The following is a 24,305-nucleotide window of genomic DNA, read 5'->3' on the forward strand; positions in this document are numbered from 1 at the left end:
AGAGAAAGTTCTTTGTTTACTTGAGATTTCCATACACCTACCCAACTTCCTTTTCCCACCCCTTAATGCAAAATGTTGATACTTCTTATTATTCTTTAATGAAGATTTCGTGAAAATCCTATCAACGCCAGCGCCAATGACTTCATATATATAAATGAACCCGATTGCCTCGAACATTCTTCAAACACCCAGAATTTCATTAATTTCATACATCTTTTGGAAAGTAAACGGCCCGTATCCCGAGTTACCTGAGAAAGTAAAGTCAACCATGAGAAGTTCTGTCCCTCGAATCAGAGTGGAGGTGGGGAGTGTATCAGATTCTTTTATACCAGTTTGAAATTTCTTGTTATTTTATTGCCGCACTAATCTGATTATGTTCTTTTGGCCTCACTAATTACAGAAAAATTAAAAGTTGTTCGAGATAATGAATGACTGCAAACACTTCTCCAGTCGATTAAAAGTGACGGCGGTAATAAATTATGATAATTTCACACGGCTCCTTCCTCTCAGCGGACTGACTTTACGGAGGTGACCAAATTTTCCTCACCATTAGTTTTAATTACCCACTTTTATCAAAGTGAATAACTTTTTTATGAAAACTCGTTCCGTGAAATATATGTATCCTTTGGTATTGAAATTCTTGTTCAACGGGGCGAACTGTTTGGCTCAATGGGGGATGCTATAGTGGTATTGGCTCTTGGTATATAATATATTCGTCAAATAAACCATCTGCACAAATATTGTTAAGTTCTTGAATCGTAACAATTTGAATTATTGTTATTGGTGTTAGAGATTTGTTGTTTGAAGTTAAAATTTAGAAATTATTAATTCTGTATGCGAATATATCTATAATGAACTTCGAATGAGGTAATCTATTTACTTATGTTCATGTTTACGCTGTTGCCCTTAAGATTTTTACCCCTCCATCGTTTTATGTGGTACAATTTAAAAAGGGAATCATAATTATAATAAATGACATGATGAGATTCTGTTTATTACATGCAAGGACAAGAAGTAGTCTCATTTCACTTTCGCCAAACTCTTGTTCAATTTGATATGATTTATATAATTATGCAAAGAACACATCCTTAGGTATAAGAAAGTGAAGTGAGGAAGTCACAGAAGCGATTCCGGGTCTAATTATGTAATATTTTGTTGTCATCCAAGAGACTTGAGGGGCGATTTATACTTTGTCCTTATCATTAAAATTAACGACTTTTTGCTAACTGCGAGTCCGGTTATCTCAAGATTATTAGGTTAAGCACAATAAGTTTAAGAAGAACCGAGTTCTTCCACCAGGAGACTCTAAAAGCTGAATTGCTGATCATCAATTTCTAAGAGCACAAAAGCGCCAATATGTGTGACTCTTACAACCAATGAATTTTAACATTTGTGATTCAGAATCAAAGGCTGTTTCGATGTATCAATACTATCCAATGCCAGCGTCCATAGTTCAAGTAGCATTTTCAATTAAATAAACATTTAGTTGACATCGTGGTCACAACAAATTCGTAGACCGAACTGGTACGAAACTCCTACATAAGTATGATTCTGGTACAAGATGATATAGAGCTGTTAGTCGATATCCATTCAATATTAATTAATATTAATACATATTGGTCACGTAATGGCTTCAACAAACTGACATCTGTTAAACAGATTGATGGTTATCAGTCAGGCTTTTTGTTTAGCTAAACTTCTCCACGTCATTTCTGAATGAGGTTTCGTAATTGATGTGCGCATTCAAATTCAAAATAAAAATACTTCACCTGTAAATTATTTCTTTAATGGGTATTGATTTTAACTGTATCAATAATTATCAGTGATCTTTAATATGGCTGAAATATTATTATAGCCCTTACCAAAATTACGAATATAATGCAAAATTTCTAAATCGAAAAAATGTGTCGGGTGTTATACATTGCTACATTTATTTACTTACATTTTAAAAAGACTCAAAGATAAATATATGTATGTAAGAAAAAGTATATGATTATATACGAAGGTATTTATTTTATTTTGTAAACCAATGTAACTCTAATTCTTTAACTATATTTTATTTTTATTTGTATTTTATATATTTTCCTTATAGATTTATAAAATAATTTGCATCCATCTAAATAAATACTCAAAAACAATCAAACGTAACGTACATTATAATCTACGCTTTCATAGATGGCATTAATTTAATTATTTTATGAACACACTCTTTGCAAGTTATGCTTTAAAATTCTTAGACGAATTATTTGTTTGCTACATACGCAATATGAATATGAATAAATATTTTTTTCCTTATATAAACTCTATTATTTCAAGAAATGCAAACAAATACCATATTGGATTCAATCACCGATACATTATTGTACGTTCAAAAACAAAAATAACGTGCACATAATGTTTTGACAAAATTTTTAAATACGGATTGAAGACGAAAGGGTGAAATGTAAAAAAAAAACACGGATTGAAGATAAAGGGGTAAAATGTTAAAAACACGGATTGTATATAAAAAGGAAATATAAGGAAGATTAAAGGGTGAAATGTATAAATCACGGATTGAAGATGAAAGTGTGAAATGTAAAAAACACGTATTGAAGATGGAAGGGTGAAATTTAAAAAAAACACGGATTGAAGATGAAAGGGTGAAATGTATAAAATATGGATTGAAGATGAAAGGGTGAAATGTTAAAAACACGGATTGAAGATAAAAGGGTGATATATAAAAAAAAACATGGATTGAAGATGAAAGGGCGAACTGTATAACACACGGATTGAAGATGAAAGTGTGAAATGTAAAAAACACGATTTGAAGACGAAAGGGAAAAATGTCAAATAAAACAATCGTTAAGCAGTTTTCATTGATATTTCATAATTAGATTAGGTTAATTTAGGTTTTCAATCACTTTTCTATTTAAGTGAATTGGTAATATTGCCAACTTCATTTTAAATTCCAATTTGAAGGGTGATGAAAAACATGTTTGTCTCTCGTCCAGCATAACAAAATAATATTTTATATAATTTACACATTATGACATTATCACAGAACTGACTGTGTGTTTATCAAATGTGCCATATATTCTTTAACGGGGTGTGGAATCTAATCCTTTTAGCTCAATAGTAACAATACTAAGCTAAAAAACTCTCGATTCTCTAAAATCGGCATTCGCCCCACGGTGAGCGGTGAGCGGTGTGCGGTGAACGGATAACGGTGAACTCAGAACGGAGAATTCCCCGGATTCCTCGGCCGCCACTCGCGCTTAATGAGGCCATTAAGTAATCACACGCAAGGAGTATTAAAGCTCACTTTGTTTACAAGGCGTCTGTCGGCGGGCCGGGATCTGCGATCCTTCCATCACTCCTCTGAGTCTCGGCCTAGAACTAATAAACACTCACTCCCAGGCGCAGATCGGGCCTAGCTGCTAAACTCATACTAGAGGTAATTGCAGATTTTTATGAATTTTTCCATTCTATTATGCGTCTTGTTTTAATTCCGTTGATGCATTTGAATTGTTTTTGTCGACGAGGGAGATATGTTATTTAGGCTGTAGGTACCGTTACTATTTTATTATGGGTTTTTTAAATTTTTCTGAAAAAAACCTTGGCGCAGCCGGAAAACTGATAAGTTCTGGTTTTTAAACAGTTTTGTAAAATTCAAAAGTATTTAGATAAGGATGATAGAAATATCCTGTAAACGCATCTATTTCGGACCATATAACCCACACGGTGAGAAATTGACAGTCCTTAATACAACATCAATTTAAGAACGTTTGATTTGCCTTGAATATCACGATGATTCAAAGAATTTTTGTCACAATAATATTTGGATTTTCATAAAAGTATATATGAAAACCTGTTAATTCATTTTTAAGGCCTGTAATCCCGTTTTTTACCGGAATTACCAATAATTTGAACAGCTTCTTAATTATCAATATTATATATCTAATAACAAGAATAATATGACAAATCCTCACGTACCGCAGTTTTAAATACTTTTGAGAGAATTGATCTACTAATCTACTAATTGATAAGGCTTTCTGAGGAGTTTGTATTGTAAATTAATCCTGAATTTTGAACATATATACTGACGACGCTCCGGCCCTGTTTTATAAAATAAATGGAAAAGTGACGTGATACTAATTCACCTGCAACTCGTCTTGTGATTAATAGTTTCTCGTGAATTTTGCTCTTTCAATTAAATTTCGCGTTTTATATTAGGTCAAAGATCAATTTAATGTATATTTTCTCCCACTTAAAAAGAGAAACATAATTAATATATTGAAGAAACCAATATAGCAACAAAAAATCTGGGATACCGTGGTTTTACAAAGGTACAAAAATAAAACATTATTGTTTAATTAACTTAAAACAATCCTTATCTAGTAAAGCAACTGAAATATGACATTCGATTTTTTGGTTAACTACAGATTATACGATTTTTATTTTTTAATCCTTTACATTTTGAATGTTTACTATGTGTTTTCGTGTCATACTCCCAGTTTATTAGATTTTGTTTCTTCAAGTGATTATATATAAAATCACTATGAAAATTGAATTTACGAAGGTAAAAATGAAAAATTTGAAGTAATGTGTTTAAAAAGAAGTGTGTAAAGAATGTTATGTATTTATTTATTGCATCTTACTATACATAAATCCCTTTTTTTCTCAACAAAACCAGTAAAAATCAATCTCACTAGAGCTAAGCCTGTATCGAGGTTAACAATTTACATTTGAATGAAGCAAACATAGAGTAATCACAAACATAAAGTAATATTACATACAAATAATTACATACATATCCTTGACCACGTAAACAACTCATTAGTAAACCGTCTATAAAGTATAAACCTCAGATATAATACTTCAACACTCCTTTCAGAAAAAATTGCGATAGATAAAATTTAAATACTTTAAGAAGTTATAATTAAATGGCAGTACGAGGTTTTCCATCGAATCCCATCCCACTCCTTACCTATCGTAACTTTCTTGCGTCAAGCTTCTGTCATCGCCTCAGCCCCGATGTTAGGCCAGAAAATGAAAAAAAAAACTGTTTACATCTCTTTTCCTGAATGCGTTTATAAAAATATCGACCTATAAATAAATTGATTTAGTGAATCACCTTTACATTGAAAAAATAAATATTTTTTTGAAAGTAAATCTTCATTTTCGGTGTGAGAAAAGGGTAATAAATAGTTTTTAAAATTGAAAGTATGACTATTTAATCACGCGATATTCAGACACAAATCAGTTTATTATGTTAATGAACGTTTTGTTTGTAATTGATTATAATAAATTAACTCTGCATTTTTTCGCTGCGTACGTTAACAAATAATGACGAAATAAAATGATTCAATAATTTACCGTTCGCACGTAAGAGCTTTTACACATGTATGAAAATGTTATTAACAAGGCGTTGTTTATTTTTTTTATGCGAGTCTCAACTGCGCCCAACTATCAGGAGCCAGTGAGACTATGGCATCCTCAATGGGAATATGTTGTGTGGCTGAAGGTAGCGGCGAGGAGAAGGAGTTGGGAAAGAGGAATGTGAGGGAATGTGGCTATTCAGATCTGGTCACCAAACACGGCATTTCAAGCAACGTTTCAATACTGAATGGTGGTCTGACGAGTATCACAGCGATACTAAAAGTATCTTCCACTCTTCTCTGGTGTTAATTTTATATTGTTTAGCTGTAATAATATTCTCTTACCTACATACTAGTATTTTAATTTCCACAACATTGGGACATAATCCATGAAAAGCTGCAAGAGCTTGCTTAACATTTAAAAGTTCATTGATCATTTGAAAATCTTTATAATAAATATTGTTTTGTGTTGGCGATAAATTTGTCTTAGCAAGCCTTAAATCGTTGCAGCTTCTCCTAGGATATACATAGACTGTACTATTAATATTGAATAGTGTTTTTTCTGAAATAATTTTAAATGAATTACGAGGTGTTTTTTTGTTCAGTTGAGTAGTTTCGATTTCAGTCTGTATTTGTTATCAGTATATTATCTATTTCTGATCTCCCTATGTTTTGTATCTGTTTTTTTATTTGAGATTTACTGTAAAACTATTGTTGTGAGTTTTGAATGAGAGTGGGATTTTGTTGTAGAGTTTAGTACCATAGTATAGGAAGCTTTTTGCCCAAATGTTGTGTGTTGTAGTTGCTTGTTGGATATGTTTTTGACCCTGAGATCTGAGAGAGTTAGAAATATCTTGTGTTTTGTATTTTTGAATGAAGAGGAATATTGTTTTAGAAAAGGGTTGTTTAAGTGCCACGATGTCAAGTTTGTTGAAGATTTCATCAGTGCTAGTTCTTACAAGGACTTTCAGAATAATATTCAGTATGGCGTTTTAACTTATAATATTGAGTGGCGTTTTTATCCTACTATATCTGCTACAACACAATATAGACCTCATGCCTCTGTTCTGAATTATTCCCATTTTTTAATTTGTGTTTTATTGCTCAGAAAAGTAGTGTTTTAAACCATTTTCATGTTTAAACCATTTTTTTAATGTGAAAACTGTTTTAAGGTTTAATTTCCCCTTTGTCCTACTCAATAGTCAACTTATTTAGCATTTTATGTTTAGGTTTTAATTTATTTAGTTTAGATTTTATCTTTCTTCTTTATTCAGTTGAGAAAAAAGAATTACCTAAAGTTCATGCTCGTATTTCTATTCAATTATTATTTTTATCCCTTTTCATAAGGGGAAATCTAATGTTATCATTTTGATTACCAATGCAGCGAAATTGTAAAGAGAGCGCCCCTGAGGTGATAACTCACAAAAGCGGCGCTATAAAAATTGACCAATATTATTATTATTATTATACATATAACGCAGAAGTAAATAGTGGACGAAATCGGGGACGAATCATAATCCTGAGTCGGGAGTCAAAGAGGGAAAATGACAGGAGTGTATATAATGTGAATGTGATCATTCACATTCAGCTTCATAGCTAGGACAGATAAATGAAAAGACAGATTTGTGTGGAGGCCTTTCCTCTCTGCTTACCTCGTCGGGGGTGGTGGGTTATTTAGTTATTTTAAATACCCGATTATCAGTCAAAATAGGAAATAGAATAAGTAGCCAACCTGGTCGCGATCCTAGAATGCAATTCATGATAATTCATTTATTGGTTAATGTTACATTTCAAATACAATACCGTACCTGCTTTCGCCATTATATTCTATATAAGTGAGCAAATTAGAATAATTTGTATTGTTCAGGGCCGCTGGCAACCAGGTGGTGATGGACCCCCGACTGATCTGCAAGAAGTCTCGGAAGCTGCGCGGAAAGCTGGCGGACATCTGCCGTAACGAGACTTCGCTGCTGAGAGAAGTGGCCAAGGGGGTGGCCCTGGGATCGGCCGAGTGCGGCTTCCAGTTCCGCTCCAGGAGGTGGAACTGCACCACCGTCAGGCGGAGCATGAAGAAGATACTGGTCAAAGGTGAGTTGAATTCTTTCATGCAAGTTCCGATAGCTGATTAATCCAGGATTGAGATACGAGGAAGGAACAGAATACAGATTCAGTTTGGCAAAATATATCCAGAATGATGCTATACAACCGTTCAGAGAACAAAGAAAATACTGGTCAAAGGTGAGTTCCAGTAGCTCCAAAACTATCCCAGTTCTACAGCAATTAATATAACTAAACAACATTTACGCTTATGCCTATCACTTGTTGTATGTAACATCATGGACACCTCATAACATTTGTCTTCAACCCCGGAGGCCTCTACATACTCTGTAAGAAGGTCGAAGTATTTACCATTTCCAATGAAATAAATGGAATATATCTGATTGTACCCAAGAATTAAAAAGTAATAAAATACGCTTTCAAATTTTATCGTTACAAATAAACATATAATTTACAAAACATTAAAAATTTTAATTAAGACAAGAAATTAAAAAAAAATGCTCATTAAATTTTTTTTGTTTCTTAAATTACTGAAAACGAAAAAAAAACACACTTATTTTAGTTTACAAATATATTAAAAACGTTATGGTCACCTTACTTTTTTGTGGTTTCATATAAAAGTAAATAATAAATTCACGAAGTTTCAATTTTTAATATTTCGTCGGAACCTTTAGTTTCATAGAGGTATGCTTTAATTATTCTGTGGTCATCTTCTAGATTTCAATAAAGCGTGGTGTTTTCTCTTTCTAACACCATATACATCAAATTTTTCATCATGACCAGACGAGCTGTTCCCAAAGCGAACAAATTATTAAAACAAGGCGCTTTTAAAATTAGACTTGAATTTTCTTATCACATGTTGTTCGACATGTCATTTAACAAAGCTTCTTAGTAAGATCTTTTATTACAATTGTTTTTTAATCCATCATATCACAGTATTAATAAAACTACATGAACTCGTGACCTTTAAAGGTCATATTGTGCTGGGGCTACACAATCTACACATGCATGAGCACCAGAAAAGTGTTACAATCCCGAGAATGGGCTAATCTCGAATGTGTTTTAAATTATACACTCATAACGCAGGAAGCATACCCAAAGTCATAAAATAACAACATAAAACATACCAACGGAGCCAGCCGATTATCAAAAATCCAAGAAATTAATGGAATACACACATTTATCTTAATTAGTAGACACCATGTTCATTAAGTATTATCATTCGGGAGGTGCTCTTGGAAAAGTGGAGAGGTTGTTGATGTGCTTCTTCATACATTCTGTTATTTATGTATTTAATTTTAATTTAGTGCGCCCTACTGTCGAATTTCGTAGCCATCTCTGGTCCGGAGCCCCTAAATACCTGAAAAAAACCCTTGACTCTGTGCAGAAACGGGCGGTCCGTTTGATAGATTTTAATCCAATCTTAACAAACGGACTGCAATCTTTAGAGCACAGGCGTCAGGTAGGTATGCTGTCCTTGTTCTATCGGTATTACAATGGAAGATGCTCTGAGGAACTAGCGTCATTGATCCCTTCGGCACTGGTGCGTAGTCGGGATACACGCCAAACGCGCGCCCAACATTTGTACACGGTTGACATTTGTCACATGAGAACGGGTCGCTTCTACGATTCGTTCTTAAGTTCAACAGCTCGGCTGTGGAACGAACTGCCGGCCTCTGTGTCTCCTCCCTCCTACAACATGGGACTCTTCAAGACCCATGTTCACTCCTTCCTCTCCACAAAAATACCTTCCACACAGCATCCCCAAATATGTCATAGGCCCTGAGGGAAATTATTTTCTTCAGGGCCTCCTGTGTGGAGTTAATATAAAAAAAAATAAAAAAATATCAACGGTATAAATATACCTACCATAAACAATAATTGCACGTCACAGTATACAAGCATAATCAAATACTTGAAATATATATTTTAATTACAATTAACTGTGGAAATTGATCCAAGCTCTTGAAGGATATACAATTACATTCAAAATATAATATACAAATATGAGTAACTAACTAACTAACCATCACACCGTTTCCCTCACGGGTAGGCAGAGAGGACGGACCGCCGAACAACTCTTCACATTCATACATCGTATCATACATACTCTTCTATTATTCTGACTCTTGAAATGGCTCGACTCAAGTATCTGATTCACTTGATCGTGTCATGTCTTCCTCGGGCATCCCCGACTTCTGCTACCATTCACATTTGTGTTCTATATTCTCCTTACACTTCTTTATATCTTTCTAAGTTTCGATAAGTAGGATTAGGTAACATTAATATTGATTGAAGTATATGATATTATAGCCTTCTTGTACCTAACTTCCGTTCAGTTAAATAGAGCCGCCGCGTCTGCATATCTATTACTAACTTCATGTAATCTAGGTAGAAGCGAATTTTTTAAATTCTCAGTCCCAATATTGATACATTTAAACAAGATTTAGGAACCAGTTGATCTCGTAAACATATGAATTAAATGATGTTAAGTAAGTACGGGCTGTATACACTACCGTTATTTTTTATTGGAAATACATTTAAGCCAATAATGACACCATTGTATCAAAAAATGTAGTCCTTCTCTAACATACGAGAACTAGAGTAATTGTTGTTAAAACCCTCAACAATGAAATTAAATTGACAAGTTCCGCAAAATGTTTGCTTATATTAGCATTTGATAATTATCTATCATCGGTTCATCAGAAATCAGCACCAATCAAATAATAACTAATGCAAGGCATACGATTTCTTCGAGATTTTAACGAAAAAATTATGTACATTTTTGTCGCTTTTGTTGCCCTCATCGCATTTTGACATATTTTTAAGACAATTCCATCAAAAGCGTAACTTAAAATAGATGGGATCCTAGTGTATCCCCTCGTAAATCCGAAGTTCCTATGAACATTGCCGAACACAAATTAAAAATGGCATATTAAATCTTGACTGTTTTTGTAGATCGCTGAATTTCGATTACTATAAAGTGGGGATATTTCCCTCAACCTTCCGTAATTTGTGGAAAAATATATCTTAAATATTATATTATAAACAGTTTAAGAACACACGGATATGAACTATTTAAATATATTTATTTTAGAGGTGAATTGTGAGATTTTAATAGAGTTTTAACAATATGTGTATTTTTTATTAAATATATATTCAAAAATATGTCAAAAAGTAAAAGAAATTCGTTAATAAGTGTTTTTATTTATTTTAAATACAAAATAATATTTCCTGAAAAATGATATTTGCTTGGTTAGGAGTTTAGGAGTAGGCTTGATAGTGGGTCGGTGGTTCAGAGCCCGCAGAAGATGAAGTAAATTTTTTACATGTATTTTTGTTATTTGTTTTTGGGGTGTTATGCCGTGTTGCGCTAACTCCTTTTTTAGCCAACGTTTCGGACAGCATTGCAGTGTCCATCATCAGGGCAGATGTGTTATCAATATAAGCGCAACACGGCATAACACCCCAAAAACAAATAACAAAAATACTTTCGGCCTTGAAAATCTTAAATCATATTTTTTTTAAGTATTGTTCATGGTGATGAAGGCAGTTATCCTACTGACTTACTCTTGAGTATGCTCGGAATGAACCATCTGCGAGTCAGGAGGGATGTGCATATGGCATCAGATTTCTTTAGAATGATTCGTGGATGGTTCGAAAACCTGACCATCATAATAATAATAATTATATTTGTATGATTTATTTAGCGCCGTTTTTGTGCAAAATCACCAAAAGGCGGTGTACAAATATATAATACACTTTTACAATGATCTACTAACTATATATGGAGATAATATACAGTACCATACTTACCTAGTATGTCAACTAACTTGTCAATTGGCATACCGGTGAAAAGAGCTATCTTGTTAAGAATTACTTAGAATATTGATAATTATAAATTATATATACAAATTATAAAAGAAAAAGATAAATATCAATTTTTAAATGAAAACAGAACGCGACTTAGACATGTTTTTCTATGCCCAAAACTAAATACGTCTTTTGCACAACATCATTATACTTACCAGGGAAGAACTTTTTTCAATCGTCTACCAGAAGAAATCAGAAGCATTAATGATAAAACCCAAATACTGCTCTCTGTCAAGAGACACTTTAAAAATATTCTGAAAAAAAAAACTACTGTCACTTAATTAATCTCACAAATATCCCTAGTTTTCCATAACTTTCTTTCTTTATTAAAATTTATTATATTAATATATTATCCTTCACTACTATCAAAAAAAAATACTACAGCAAACATACATTTATGTACAATGAATTATCTAAGTACTAACTAACAACAACATTTATGTACACTCCCCTTCCATGCACAAGCAAATGCTTTCAATGGAAGAGTAGTAAAAAAACCCAAGATGTAAAATGAATTATGTACCATGTAAACTTATTATTAAAAATAAAAAATTATTCCAAAAAAAAACAAAAAAAAAAAAATTGATATCTTTAAGATTTAAGCAAAATTTAGAAGGCAAGCTTTTTTGCAGCTAATATAAAATCTGCTTTTATATATTTACCTAGATTTTTTTGGATTATGCACGGCTGATAAATGGCCATTAACTGTAGGTACATTAATAATTGTTTTTCAGTTGCATAGGATTCATGGAGAATGTATTATTAGTAAGGCTCTTATTTATCTTTTAAAAACTAATTTAAACTTTATTTTGTCATGTTATTAAAATTAATACAATGGTTTAATTTAAATTACGATTTGGTCATCGCACAACGGCATAGCTACGGCATAACCCATAAAATACTAAAGTACAAACAAGTTAATAAAAAAGTACATATATACACGGTGTCCGAAAACTCGTAGTACAAGCGGAAAACTGACGAATATAGGTAAAAATATTGAGTCCGAACATTGAATTTTTTTATGTCAAGTTTAATAAAATTCAATCGAAGCCTAAACACGACATTTAGTAAAAAAAAAGACAATTTTTTTTTGTTGTGTAATGTGGATTCAACTAATTTGTCACATGTACTTACTATGAGTAAGCTAAAACCTTACATATATTTAGGTACAAATACTCGGAATTCGTGAACATTCCTCACCACTCTCTTTATCATGGTTTTGATAAAAGTCTGCGATAAAAAATAAACAGCAGTAGTAATACCGATGGGGTAATAAGCGCCGCGTTAATTACTTGGTCATTCCTGTCCATCAGCCAATAATAATCTAAGGGGTCTTTAATAAAATAGGGTCCCAATCTGGGGGCAGCCATCTTGTTATCAGTTTTGATGCAATTAAAAGGGGCCCACTGATGGTGATGACGGTTGGAAACGTCGTCGGTAGCGAGGGGCCGCTCAATTCGGGGGTCCATAAAGATAAAGGCCGAGTCGGACCACCGAGCAGGGGCAGGACCACAGGGTGTCCTGGAAATCCTGTGGACCCGTGAACCTGCACGGAGAAGACTTACTCTTGTAAAATATTGCTAATTTATTATAAATCTGGTAAAACTGTTCGAATTCCTGTTGAAAAGTGGACTGCATGTTTTTAACAAACTATCAGTAAAACACGAATGTCGGAATATGTATTCATAAAAATTTTAATATTGTCGCATTTCGTCGTTATATTTATCAGGAAAAACGCAGCTGCATGAACACGTATTTCGATATATTCTTTTATTAAGAAATGGCTTGCCATGAAGTTTTTAACAAAATTTTAATATATCAGCCATTCTCATTTTTCTACGAGACCAGGCACTGAAATTTTTAAAACTTTTAGATAGCCATATTATAAATAGCACTACCATAAGTTTATTAAAAAAGATTAAACAACATTTCTTCTTTGACAAGACTGATTAGAGTACAGGTCTGGGCGCGCGACCATTAAATCACTAAGTCAGTGCTACCGCTAAGTAAACTTCACTGTTTAAAATAGTCTAATCAGTCTGTACATAGTACATAGGTAGGTCTGATGGATGTGTAGAGAAAAATATTAAAAAAAAATTTGAATCCAGACAAGCGATTAAGTTATTATTATTTGAAATTACTTTGGCTTTACTTTTCCAGGCCATTTTGAAAGTGGAACTACGCAAATATGCTACATCACATGATTTTTGACGGAATTAACTAGTCTTATAGGGGATTTGTGTAGAGATACTAAGGAATCGTAAAGTTCTAATGTTGTTTATATAATGAATAGCGGAACTGAAAATAAAATATACGGTGTAATAAGTTACATAGATTTTATTATGTCTAGTGGAATAACTCGTTGTGAAAATTTTCTTAGGTTTTAATTATTAAATTATTCCACTATGAAAAATATCAATTCTAGACTTGTAAAAAGTCAATAGATGTCGCACAGTAAAATAATAGTGAAAATATTTATCCAAGACACTATCCAGATTGCATTTAGTTCGGGTAGGATTTTTCAATCATACAAGTAGATAGTAGCCAAAAAATGGTTCCATGATAAATCAACACAGTGACTATTTAACACACCTTTAAAAAGTGATATAAAAAAATGGAATAAAGAATTTATTATTATTATTATTATAAAGACATTAAAAACGATAAAATTTAAACCTATCCTAACCTAACCTAACCTACTTAACCCAGTCAATAAAGTTTTTGTTTCATCACTTTACATAACTTTTTAAAGATGTGATGATTTATCCGGTCACCGGTCAAATTAGCTCAGTGGTGAGAGCAATTCCCCGACAAGGAAGAAGATCTGTGTTCATTTTCTTATTCGAGAGTCGTTACATTTTTACATAACATTTTTTGTTTGAGAGTCGTTAATATTTTATTTATTTTTTATAATATTCATTAAATTATATGCAAGGAGGGTTTTGACTGTCCAACTAGGAGGTTTACCGTTTTAGGACAGTCAAATTACAGGTTTCAAATTATCCCAGAGAAATACAGGATTTAAGAATAGATGAAATAATTATGTAAAAGCGAAGATACGATTAGGCGTTCGTGAAAGATAATTATCAGATTACATTTTTTAGTAATATTTCAGAATCAGTCCAATACAGGAATGCGTTATTTCAACATGAATGGTAAGTTTATTTATAATAAATATAAACTATAAAGTAAAGCAGACCCGAAGTTTGTTATATAAATATGTGAACAAATAGTTTGTTCACATGAAATAACTTAAGTGTGGTTAATAGGTAATTAAATCAACTTCTTTAAGGTATAAATTGCTAAATTATCCACATGTTACACAAATGGACACGTTATATTGACTTGTGCCATTACAACTTCATGATATGTCCATTTTTAATATATCATTTAGTAAGCAGAGCATGCGAGCTTCTAGACTTCGTACTTAGAAATTCATATTCGTTTCACAACTAGAAAACACTGACGTTATTATATAACACATTAGTCTTAAGTGTATTGCAGTCAAATTCCTTTGGACCCCACACGAATTCGAAGAATCCACGAGAAATTTTAAAGATTTTTATTTTGGTGTCTCTAAGGACATTTCTCCTGGCTATACCCATCTATTTATATCTTGGGTATGACCAATAATGACTACTTCTTAGTTCAGTGTAGTGTGGTTAAGTCGAGGAATTGTTCTGCCTAAATATTTTTTTCTTAAAATAAACCGATATGTATATCGAACTGAGATTCATTTTCTATGAATGGATGTTTCATGTTGGTCTCATATATTCTAAAGATGCGTTACATCCAATATTATGACAGTTTGAGGACACAACTGAGTGATTCAACCCCAAACACACACATAAAACATGTGGGAGAGAGTTTTATTGATAGACAAGACATGGCGTGGATCGGGTTATATAGTTTATCGAAATCATCGATATATGATTTTTTCATTTTTGTCTTAGTTTGAACGTCAAGTATACACAATTTCATTAATAAGTTTCAAAATTCTGCTTTGAGGGTTGCGAAAAAGGGAATGGTTTTTAAATATCGCATGTCAACAGTGACCTTCCTTTTGTTTGGAAAGTCTAGTGTGAAAAATTTCATCAATCTCGGAACAAAAATATAAATCTCGGTATAAAAAATCAAATCACATACAACACTATTATGTGTGTAAATAGACAGATGTAGATAAGGTGTGTGTTTGAAGTTGAATCATTCAGTTGGATTCTCAAACTATCAATAAAACACTCTACCGCATATCTCGGATCCAGATAATTCGGCTACCCGAAGAGATTGAGAATCTGCGGTCAATGTTTGAAAATCTAGAGATAACGTATGTCCGCATTCTCTTGGCAGGTGTAATATCGCGCAGCAGACGCAACTGTCATAGCCCCGTACGTGCTGCTGCCAACACAGCATTAATGCATTCCGGCCTATCCTATCTTTGGAATTCGAACACTCGCAATCTGCAAATTAAGATATTTTATTAATAATCAACCAAATGATTTTATCTTGGACAGGATGGACTGAAAAAAATATTAATAAAAAATAATTTTATAAGTAGGTAATATCTTTTTTATATATGTAGGTAAAAATACACTTTTTGAAAAAAAAATCGGTACCTACCTCCTTTAGTAATGTATAATAGGTACTACATATATACTAGTTTCCACTAACACTGTCTGGAGTCAGTGATACTATGCCGTCCCCAATCGGGATATGTTGTGAGGTAGAAGGTAGGGAGGGGAAGGAGATGAGAAGAAAAAGGTGTGGAAGTACCTAACAATTCAGATCTGGTCACCAAACACGGCCAAAGCCATTTCAGGCAATGTTTCAATTGTGAATGGTGGTATAACACCAGGGCGATACTGAGAGTATCTTCCACTCGGGAACGTGCCTCAAATATACTATTTATTATTTTATATGAGTAAATTGTGAAATAACGAAAATTAAACAAATAAAATTTACTTGCGCACGCCGGGATAGAGTAGAGAGCCTTACACTTCGACCACGGAGGCCGTCAAGTTAGTCTCATATTTATAATATGTGGCAAAAAAATTGTTTTATTTTTATTTTTTACGATTGTTTAAATTTAAATTAGGTATATTTCAAAAAGCTCGTAATGGAATGCTACTAATTAGAAAATTTTGGAGAGAAAATTTGCAATTTTTATAAATAATATATTAATGTTCTCGCTGCCAGAGAAAACAAACAAACAAGAAATAAATGTCGTGCTTTGAGCTGGCGTTTTAAATGCTCCACAACTCCCGATGGAAATGATTTTAACTGATTATTGAGCTGTTAAAAGTTGGGTTGATCTGAAAATTCCAAACGGTATTACTCATAGTTGATTAATATTCATAACACCAAATTCACTGTTCGGAATTTTTTTCTACTCCAGACCAACTGATTTTTTGCTTTACAATTGAGATTAGTTTATCAATTAAGAATATAATAATAATAATAATTATATAAAATGTTTATTTGACAATAATTTTTACATGTTTGTATATAGTTAGTACACATACATTTAGATGATTATATTGCCAAAAGGGCAACTGCTCAGCTGTACATTCCGGATTTCTCCGGGAATGTAGCTGGTTTTCAGCAGTGCCTTTAATATAATGTGTTATAAATCGTTTAATTTAAATAAAACATTTTAATTAATAATAATAATAATTCAATTTTTCAATTAATAATAAATTTAATATAATATAATATTTTAGGTAATACGGTAATATCTATCATCTTATGTGAAAACAGAGTTTTTTTTTTAAATCAACAAAAAATAATTCAATTTTTAATTAATAATTTAAATAAAACATCAAAATTCAAACTAATTCAATAAATCAAATATAAAAAATACAAATCTTAAAAATAAAATAAAATATAAATTCAGGATTAAATTTACATAAAATACACAGAGAAAATAAAATAAAAAATATTAAACTAAACATCATATAGGAAATTATTTAAATTAAGTATTTTGGCATCTTTTCTATATATTATAAATACAACCGTATTTTTTTATTAAAGACGTCACTTTTGCAAGTTAAAATTAGTATTTTATAAATTTTATAATAGAATTTTGCGTCATTTCTTAAACATCATCACAGGTTAATAATTGATTTTAACAGAGTTGTTTTGGGCGAATTTATGTGACAAGTCGTTCGTTTTAAGTGCCACTTGGCAACTTTGGGCAAACACAGGCAATAATCTTCTGATAAGAAAACCAATCATTGAGATTACTAAACGATATCCTTAACTAAATGGCTCTTAGATCTGTACCAAACGGAGAAGAAATACAAAAAGTTTCTGGAATTTATAAAAATGTTAATCGCACTGTCTCCACCTTGGGGAATAACGTGTGTATTAGTTATGTCTTTTTTGATTCGGTGGTGACATTTAAGTTCGAATTATTTATTTTGGGTTTAGTAAAGATCGGGGAAAAGGTAGCAATATTGGTGTAGGCGATCTTCATTGATGAAGTGAATGAACGAACTTTATCTTGATATTAATGAAAAAGTCCGACCACACACATCCCACTTGCTAAATGTGGGGAAAACTAAAAAATGTGTTAGCCAATAAAAATACTTTGTTTTATTCGAAGGTTGTAGGTAAAAGATTGTATAAAATGATAGTCAAATCGTTGCTTGAGAAAGTGGCATCGTTTAAGACTAGGTACCTTTACAATGCATAGATATTGATCGTAGAAAAAAAATTCAAGACGGTTACAAAATATAATAAATGTAATTAAATAAAGTAGGTAATACGGTAATATCTATCATCTTATATGAAGACAGAGTTTCTTTTTTAAATCAACAAAAAATACTTCCACATTTCCTGTTTTTCGTTACACTCAAAATCATGCAAGAAGGTAAACCTCCGAATTTATAATACACACAAGGAATACCTTCAACGCAGATTTGAATGGAAACTGAAATAATAATAATAATACGAAAATAATTTTTTTATAATCTTTCTTTTCACTCGCTCAGTAGCGAACTAGCTAGCGAGTTGGAATCATGTGTTATTTTGCGTGACGTGTTGCTTGCGTTCTATCGTTTATTTTTTTAAGCTGAAAAAAGTGGAACATAAGTATATATTAACATAAAAACAGACACACACACACACCACAAAATGCAGGACATCATATACCGATGTTACTGAAGGTTGCATATGTTTCAAGTTGACTATCAGCCGCTCCTTCCCGGGTAAGGTTTTCTGCGGTTTCCCTTACTCCATCAGGCAAATGCGGAAGGATTCCCACAAAAGGACGCAGCCGAATTCCCCCCCCGATCCCAACACAACACAAACAGACACGTATGTAGTATATGGCCGCCGTTGGTCGCTGGTGATGTTGATGCTGGATAATACATGCAATTTTAGTAGGGTTTTTTGGTAACAATTTTTTTCCCTACCGAGAAAATACAAGGCCTCTAAGTCTATAAAAGCCAGGTAATATTTGAATAAACCCATATGAGGTAAAAATTGTGAGGCGCATATGACGCCGTTCTATTTGTATAAAGAACATTAACTTTAAATTCAGTAAATTTAAATGATTCACCACTTCATGGAATATAAGAATCTAGAAAATAAAAGATAGATGACTGCCAAAACGCAAAGATACTCGCAACTAGTTCCTAGCAGTGATGATGACACACGGCTAGTTAACTAGCTTATAAACCAACACGCCAGCGAATGGCGAGTAAATTAGCCCGTCTTTTTATTTTACTCGCTGATTTTTTACAATCGGATAGTACACTAGCAGATTGTAAAAAAGCCGATGACACGGGGCCAGTTTACAAGCTGCTAGCGAACTCGCTGGCTTGTAAACTAGCCCCGTGTCATCGATGCTTTAGCGGCCAAATTCCAAATGTTACACAACGTGTAGCATCCCCTTAAAATACTTATACTCGTAACTATAGAACAATTTTACATTTTTTATTCCGCGATTCAAGGAATTTTCATCTCCCTTTTTCACTGTATTTAAAAAGATAAAGACCCCCTTGGAAATATATTTTACTGTGCAATTAACCTTTTTTATATTTACCCTACACAGATCTCCGAGACATTCTCGTTTTTGTGATTTCCATTTAATAAAATTGATTAATAATTTGTATTTTCAATGGTCGTTATTGTATAGAATAACAAAGAGAGACTTTATTTAACAGTTGACATATCTGACACTACTGGAATCGGCATTATTTGCGCCACGGATCCGAAATCCTTGCCCGTGATCTGCGACTGGATGCATCTCAAGTTCTGGAGATGCATGCGAAGTAGCTTTTTTCCGCGCACGCATTCCGCCCGAACAATGGGCCGGAGTGACGGCGGAATGCGTTACCCTCTCCCTTACCCGCCGGGGAAATAATGTAAAAAACCGGGATATTGTAAGTGAAGACAAAATTAAAATTGATCTGAACTGGGAATCTAAATCTGAATCTAATTAAATAAATAAATCTCGTGAAGTAAATCTATCAGTGAGGTATTCGAACAACCAGATTTCTAGCGAGTTTTTAAAGCTTTAGCCCTTAAATTTACAGCTTTTGTTTACCTATATAATATGGACCGTTTCACTAAACATATATCCACTCTTACTTGTAAAATTCCCTAATACCCTGCTGCAGTGTTGGTATAACTATACGAGCAGAGGGCCGTACACTGCTCGGGTTAAAATCTTAAGTTATTATCATACACTTTGTTCCAAATCTCAAAAACATGGTCATTTTGTTATTTCGCGTTTCATTGTTAATTTCACGTTTCTTCAAATGACATTGGTAATGTCATTAATCCTGTCTGTTTGGAATTGCATTGAAATCCGGCCAATACGATTATGCGTTTAGTATCTGCTTTGATAAATTGATTTTTCGACATTAAATATTCCCATTGAAAGTGCTGCAAATGGGTATTACCTTACTGCTTTTTTACATTTTCACTACGCGACCGATCGATATTTGTTAAATATACCAGATTGTTAGCAAAGTCCGACATCTCTATCTTAGGACGATCGTAATACGTTCCTAATCCTAGTGGTTCAGAAGGTTTACAAATCTGTCAGCTACTAGTGCTACCGTATGAGTAACATTTTTTACTAACGCGTTTCTATCCCCCCGTATTACCGAATATGAGTAAAGCTGATATTGTTCTGAAAATGTAGTCAGAATGTGATATTTAAACTCGATCCTTCAAATTGCTTGCTAATGGCCTGAGTAAAGTTTTATTGTATCGCTTATCAAAAAAAAATCTTTACATATTATATTCTGTTTTTACATAATATTATGTACAATGCATCAAATAAAATAACTGCAATCTTTGCAACGACGAAATTATTAAGGTTTTTGCGGTCAACTTGTAAGCCCTGTTTTAATAATAACGAAATAAATCATCGATCGCTCGATTCGAAGGTCGTAATAGTTACTACGTAACAAGCATATAATGTGCTCTTTCGACAGATTTTAAGCAATCAAACATACTGATTTCGGTTGTCTGTGATGTGCATTATTCCAGAGTGAAATTATTCACGTTCAAAAAACTCAAATTTAAGTTTCATTTTCAAAACTCCTTGTGTGAAGCGTAATTCAGACAAACGATAAAGTAAAATAATATTTTTATCAACTTTATTATTTATAATATCCTATTTTCAAGGGTTTGCTCTAGTTTTCTCATTATTTATTTAACAAAGTTTGATTTATTTTAGTCCTGTTCACAAAAAAAAAGAGTGTAATTATTCAGCGATATTTTTATTGTATCCAGAGTTTTCCAATTAAATGACACGATACAGCATCAGGCATCAGAGTACGTCTGACGTATTCGTCCGTCGCCGTAGCGTTTAGACATGTCCCACATATCTCTCTCATCACTAGTGGCCGGCCTGCGTCCGGCGTCCATCGTCCATCCATCAGGTGATGGCAGTCAGAGTTTCGGGTTCGGGTCTCGGTCCTCGCCTGTTTAGTTGGGGCTCGACGCAAAAAACCTCGTCAGCGGGTGAAATATTGCCCGGGAGGAGACAGCGCGGCTGGACCTAATAAGATACGGTGCATAATGTCCCCAAGGTTCATATCTGACATAGAGACGAGGGGTTCAATTGAAGGTCGGACGGACTATACACACTCGAATATAGCCACAGATTATTATACAGAAACTAATACCGTAGTAACAGTTGTGGGCGCTGCATAAAACGGTCCATTACTGAAATATATAAAAAATGCCTCGAAAAGGGCTGAGGTCCTGGGTTCAATTCCTAGATGTGACTGAATCTTTTTCTGTTTTTTTTTTTTAAATTTTCTTTTGATAGTCAGTAATATTTTCTTTTTACATTCAATAAAAAAGTTTTACTCGTTAAGTTATAAAGAAATACAGTTAAATAACTTACAATTCAATTCATCGGCAAGATATCAAAAAACTATCAAAATCCCAAAACTTAATACAAAGCACACACAAAATACCTATCTCTATCTAGGTATAACATATTTTAACATCCTTCGATTATATCTAAAAAATATTGAAGATATTCAGGAATTTAAAATAAAATTAAAAAATTACTTAAAACTACTATAAAAGTCCATATCTTACTATTATTATTATTTCATTCAAATCTTGAAACTGTATTATTGATAAATCTTGCCTATTTCTTACTTATCCCTTTGGTTTTGCAAATATATTATTTACTTACTTACATGATTCCATATAATTGAGCTAGGATTCACTCACCAAACACAAGAGCCTCGTCTCTTTATGGTGAGGAAAAGCTATTATTATTTACCTTTATAACACTGTATAATATGTATAAATTGTATATTTATTGTAAAAAACATACAAATATTAAATAAATAAAATAAAAAAATGAAAAAGTTATAAAAAAAATAAAATCATCCTAAGCTTGTAGAAATGTCAATAGATGTCACACATTAAAATAAAAACGCAAATATTTATCCAGGATGCTCTCTAAATTGCATTTAGTTCGGGAAGAATCTTTACATCATTAATTAATAATAATAGCATTTATATAGCGCAGTTTAATGTCATTTCAGTTCAACTACGCTTTACTATAACAAACTTAAAAACGGTAATTTAGCATTAGTGGTCATGTTCTTAAAATTATTCCTACAGTGTGCCTTACCCAATACATATCTAATATTATAACACTAAATATACTGTTTATACAAAGCGATGACAAAACTTAAAATAACAATAACACCAAGAAAGGACAAAATATAACAAAAACATAATATAATAGGGGAATATAAGCAGTTTGTGCTCAGAAATGAGAATATTCTGAGCAGACATTTAAAAAAGGTACAATAAGGAGGCAACCGAAACCTAACAATTAACGGTAGTTTAAAAATATGGCTTTTTATAAAATATTGAAAAGAAGCTAAGATTTATGAATGATAAGATTTTTTAAATAATTATATTTTTAAAGCCCGTTTAAATTCAGCAAATTCTGGAGAATAATTTACACGAAAAGAGCGATCATAGTAAACGGCTCGATTTGACCTAGAAAGTTCGATTACACGATTACTAACATCTAGATCTGCTGTCCTTAGAGTAAGCTGTCTATCTCTTAAGTTTTGTCGGACACATAGTTCCGATATATTAGTTTAACATTACATGAAGATGGCTGTCAATAAAAACAAAAAGTAAAAATGTTAAGGAATTGAAGATGTTGGTAGTTCTTAGTCGAAGTACGATACAGTTAAATATGACCGAAGGAGACAGTGTCAAATATTTTCATCTCAGTGCCAGACCAAAGCCTGAGCAAGGCTGAGGTTCTGGGTTTAATTTCTAGATGCGACTGAAACTGCTTCAAATTTTCGTTTTGAGTCGCTAATATTGTGTTTAATGACCAAATTTATAGACTGATTCTTATGGGGGTTTTACTTACATAGAAAAGTTAATAACACTTTCTAACCCAAAGATCAAATTTTACATTGATAAAAAGTTCAAGGTTCAAGTAAAAAGGTTGATTGAAGGTCGTTCCAACTATGCACGAACAAATACAATGATGGTTGTAGTCCTTGTAGCCCGTTAAAATCTGTCAAATGCTGAAAATTTGTACTTACGATGGAGATTTAAATGTTTATCATTACATTTTTCATTCAAATATTATGTATACTTACTATCAACTTAGACGTGAGAGGTTCAATAAAGTGAAGCTCGGACAGACTATACACAAATAAATGTAGCAACGGACGCAGCCTAAAACAGTCCTTGGCTGATATTTTATGTTATTTATTTATTTATGTCTATTCTTGAATACACATTTTACAGATGATTACATTGGTTTATATTGTAGTACAGAGAAAAAAGTACAGAAAAAGGTATAGGTAAAAAATAAAGAACATAGGTTGATATAGGTAACTCTGTGTGTGGGTGATATTGTATGTTACGTGAACACCTCACTAGGAGAACCTGTGCTGAGGTGTTAACGTGTTTGTGATTAAGTGTGACAGGTATTTATGTATTATAGTAGAAAGTTTTTTTTTTTTTCACAGATATATATTGAAACATGAAAACACACATTTATATATGAGTGTATGTATTTTTGGATAATTCTTGAAGAACGTGTATAGTATTTAATTGTACTTATTATATTTTGTTTATGTTTGGTTTGGCATTATAATCTTTTGAATAAAGTGAATATCTTGATTTTTTATCCAGGCTACGATATGTTTTTTGAGAAAGTTTGTAGATGTATTTGAAGTCATTAATTGTTTCAAAGTAATGGGCATACTGTTAAAAAGTTTGGTTGCGTAGTATTGAAAGTGTCTTTGTCCGTGTGTGGTGTGTGTTATCGGAATGTTCAGTGTTTTATTTGTTGATGACCTGGTTTTTATTATGGCTTTTGGTTGATTTGTAATATGAAGATTATTATGGATGAGATGTAGGAGAGCAGTTTTGGCGTAAAGTTGTCTTATTGACATGACGTCTAGTGTTTAAAAGATTTTGTTCGAGTATGTGTAGAATGGTACTTGCAGTATGAGTTTTATCATTGCCTTTTGAACTTTTTGAATTGGGTCAATT

General features: G+C 32.6%; 1 protein-coding gene across 1 annotated transcript in view; it reads left to right on the plus strand.

Annotated features, from left to right (window-relative positions):
- Positions 1–24,305, plus strand: part of Wnt6 (Wnt oncogene analog 6) — a 97,799-nt gene that overhangs the window by 43,376 nt on the left and 30,118 nt on the right. Inside the window, exon 3 of the mRNA XM_089651220.1 lies at positions 7,225–7,445. Coding sequence (XP_089507346.1) covers positions 7,225–7,445 — 221 coding nt within the window. The remainder of the gene's footprint in view (positions 1–7,224; positions 7,446–24,305) is intronic.

Source organism: Hesperophylax consimilis, chromosome 4 (genome assembly GCF_061612785.1).
Source record: "Hesperophylax consimilis isolate HC1 chromosome 4, BYU_Hcon_1.0, whole genome shotgun sequence".
Taxonomy (NCBI): domain Eukaryota; kingdom Metazoa; phylum Arthropoda; class Insecta; order Trichoptera; family Limnephilidae; genus Hesperophylax; species Hesperophylax consimilis.